The 4,025-nt window shown below is 51.7% G+C and overlaps 1 protein-coding gene across 1 annotated transcript; it reads left to right on the forward strand.

Annotated features, from left to right (window-relative positions):
- Window positions 1-400: 400 nt before the first annotated feature.
- Window positions 401-3,649, forward strand: LOC310820810 (G-protein coupled receptor 83-like; the record flags this gene model as incomplete). The annotated part of the gene is made up of 4 exons (XM_083692612.1): window positions 401-847; window positions 1,195-1,320; window positions 2,480-2,613; window positions 2,932-3,649. 4 exons carry the CDS (start codon window positions 401-403, stop codon window positions 3,647-3,649), a joined length of 1,425 nt encoding a protein of 474 aa, XP_083548738.1.
- Window positions 3,650-4,025: the final 376 nt, after the last annotated feature.

Below are 4,025 nucleotides of genomic sequence, written 5' to 3' on the forward strand. Positions count from 1 at the left end.
TGTTGACATATTTTAGGCCACTTAAGTTGCAGAGCGACTCATTTGTCTTTGAATAGTTGGTCTGCTCTTGTCTTTCAAACGACAATTACATGACGACCTGGTTATCTCAGTTCTCAGTACAAGATGCGGGGACGGAGAGAGAGGGAGAGAGAGAGAGAGAGAGAGAGAGAGAGAGAGAGAGAGAGAGAGAGAGAGAGAGCGAAGGGAAGGGGAGTGGAGTGGAGTGGAGTGGAGAGGATGGAGGGGTTAAAAGCGCAGCCAACACATCGAGCATCACTTCTCCTTCGGTGTCCGTGACGAGATTAAGCTGCCCCTTACCTCCTCGCGCCATCACCGGTGCGCGCGAGTGAGTCCGTTCGGACGTCCCATGCTCGCCTGAAAAAACACTTCCACATCAGTCATGAGAGGCGCGTGCGTTTGGCTGTCTCTGACCTATTTGGCGGTCACGAGCCTGGACGGGTCGGGGGCGCGTGAGCTCAACGACTCGTCGTCATTCTGCAGACTTTTCTCGAAAGCGGGAAACGGGCAGCTGAACCTCTCGGACCCGCCGCTCGCGCTCATCAACCGGTCGAGCGTGTTCTCGCTGGACTTGGACGAGGGGACGCTCGCGGACTGGCGCTCGATGGCCGGTAAAAAGCGCTACGGCGGAGAGTCTCAGAACGGGACAGTGAAAGCCGTGCTGGTCGTTGCGTACTCTTTCATCATCGTTATCTCTCTGTTCGGTAACACTCTCGTGTGCCATGTGGTCATCAAGAACAAGCGCATGCACTCCGCCACGAGCCTGTTCATCGTTAACCTCGCCGTAGCCGACATCCTCATCACTCTCCTCAACACACCGTTTACCCTGGTGAGGATAAGGCACAGGCACACACACACTCTCTCTCTCTCTCTCTCTCTCTCTGAACAATTTAAAAAGTCTTGTTTTGTTTCCCTTCCTAACCCTACCGATCCATCATGTTGATTATAGGCTTGCTAGATCAATGAATAGAGCGGAGAAAAATCCATTTGACTAACATTCCCTCCTCCTCTGCATTGGACACACACACACACACACACACACACACACACACACACACACACACACACACACACACACACACACACACACACTCTCTCACTCTATCTGCTCTGTGACTCGAAGGCCTGTGTGTGTGTGTGTGTGTGTGTGTGTGTGTGTGTGTGTGTTACCCTCAGGTCCGCTTCGTGAATAGCAGCTGGGTGTTCGGTAAGGGCATGTGCCACATCAGCCGGTTCGTGCAGTACTGCTCCCTGCACGTGTCCACTCTGACGCTCACCGCCATCGCGCTGGACAGACGCCAGGTAAAAGTTAAAACTGCAGTTTAAAGGAGTAAAAAAGGTAGGGGAATCGCTGTGTAAACAACTAAATAAAGCACTGTGCGTCCCAGACTTCCCCGAACCCTCCGCCGTCACACACACACACAACTCCACAGTGATGAGATTTCTACATGTGTGCTTCCCACCGTGATATATATATATATACCAACACCTCCAAAATCTCATCACTGTGGAGTTGTGTGTGTGTGTGTGTGTGTGTGTGACGGCGGAGTGTGTGTGTGTGACACAGACACACACACACAACCTGCACAATGTTGTTACAAAACATTCTGGGAAGCCAGAGGGAGGAGACCCTGAGAGACACCAGGGGACACGGGTGGTGCTGGATATGTCACAGGGCCTCAGTGGCCACAACATCACTTGTGATTTGGAGGTGTTGGTATATATATACCAACACCTCCAAAATCTCATCACTGTGGAGTTGTGTGATATATATATATATATATATATATATATATATATATATATATAACCTCAATCTCCTATATGTCAAATCTCTTATATGTGCAAATATACTTGGTCAAATAAAAGAATTCTGATGTGTGATGGAGAGAGAGTGACAGAGAGAGAGTGACAGAGAGAGAATGTGACAGAGAGTGACAGAGAGAGAGTGAGAGTGACAGAGAGAGTGAGTGACAGAGAGAGAGTGACGGAGAGAGAGAATGACAGAGAGAGAGAGTGTGTGATGGGGAGAGAAACTGGCAGAGAGAGGGTGTGTGAGCAGCTGTGTGTGGCTATGTAATACTCAACACAGTCTCCAAATTATTATTATGTTCTCTGGATCGTTTCTACAGACCAGGAAATACGGTCTCGGGTCAGTGTTTGACCATCTGTTTTGACGTAACACTTGATAGTACATTGAGGAAGAGTTACGTGAATTACGACTATTAGGCATTAACTTTGACTGGTTAAGTTTAGGCATTAACTTTGACTGGTTAAGTTTAGGCATTAACTTTGACGGGTTAAGTTTAGACATGAACTTCAAGTGGTTAAGGTTAGGCATTAACTTTGACGGGTTAAGTTTAGACATGAACTTCAAGTGGTTAAGGTTAGTCATTTGTAACATGTAACATTTGTGTCTGTGTGTGTATGTGTGTGTGTGTGTGTGTGCATGTGTGTCCAGCTGATTCTGCACCCTCTGAGGCCTCGTATGTCCCCGGCCCGTGGAGGTGTGTGTGTGGTTCTCATCTGGGTCATGGCCAGCTGCTTCTCTCTGCCTCACGCCATCTACCAGAAACTCCTCACCTTCTCCTACAGGTACACACACACACACACACACACAACTCCACAGTGATGAGATTTTGGAGGTGTTGGTCTCGTCTCTGTCAGGTCTCTCTGAGTGGTGTCTTTTTGACTCATTCAAGTGTACATGTGCTTAGCTGGAATACTCAATACCTGATTCTGCTTTCCCACCTGTCCCTCTCTCTGCCTCTCACTCCCTATCTCTTTCACTCTCTCTTTGCATCTCTGCATATCTCCCTCTCTCTCGTTCTTGTTCTCTCTCTCTCTCTCTCTTCCTCTCCCTCTCCCTCTCCCTCTCTCTCTCTCCCCCTCCCCCCCCCCCCCCCCCCCCAGTAAGGAGAAGGTGCGTAGCCTGTGCGTCCCAGACTTCCCCGAACCCTCCGCCGTCTACTGGCAGTGCATCGACCTCCTGACCTTCGTCCTCCTCTACCTCCTCCCGCTCCTCCTCATCACCGCCGCCTACTCGACCGTGGCCCGCCGGCTGTGGCGCCGTAACGCCATCGGCGACACCACCACGGCGCAGTTCGCCACCCAGCGGAGGAAGCGGCGCCGAACCCTGGCCATGCTGCTGGCCGTGGTGGCCGTGTTCGCCATCTCCTGGTTCCCCCTCAACTGTTACGTGGTGCTCCTCTCCAGCCAGGCCATTGGCTCGTCCAACGCCCTCTACTTCTGTTTCCATTGGCTGGCCATGAGTTCCACGTGTTACAACCCCTTCATCTACTGCTGCTTGAACCCCGCCTTTCGCCAGGAGCTGAGGCTGCTAATGGGCATGTGCAGGAGGAGAGGGGGCCGGGGAGGGGTGGGGCCGGAGCGGGAGGCCCCGCCTTCCTGTGCACCGTGCCATAGGGCCGCGTGGCCCGAGAGCCACGCCTCCTCCAGGCGGAGCCAAGCCTCTTCCCGGCCTAGCCATCCTCCCCCTCAGCCGAGCCACGCCACCTCGTCAGACCAATCACACGCCCTCAAAGACAGGCACTTCCTCTTCTTGGCGAGCCGCGCCCACTCGAGCAGAACGGACATCCTCTCAGTGGAGCCCATCGTGGCCGTTAGTTAACTACATCTCCCAGAACACACTGGGTCTGGGTGAAGGATGGCAGATCCTACTGAAGGACTTTGTAACAGCTGTGAGATCTCTAAACTGTGGTCATGTTGAAGCACAGAGACCCTGCAGACAACACAGCAGGGGAAGATCCATCAACCACTCTGGTGGACCAACACGTCAAACTTGTCTTCAACACGTCAAACTTGTCTTCAACACGTCAAACTTGGTCTTCAACACGTCAAACTTGGTCTTCAACACGTCAAACTTGGTCTTCATTAAGCCAACAGAAAGAGTGTCGAAAACAGATGGGCCATGTTTGAGTCGTCATTATTCCAGGCTTATATGCACTGTGCTCAATAGCCTGGGGATTAGGTTAATAGATGGCAGA

The sequence above is a fragment of the Argentina silus genome (assembly GCF_951799395.1).
Source record: "Argentina silus genome assembly, chromosome: 21".
In the NCBI taxonomy this organism is placed as follows: Eukaryota; Metazoa; Chordata; class Actinopteri; order Argentiniformes; family Argentinidae; genus Argentina; species Argentina silus.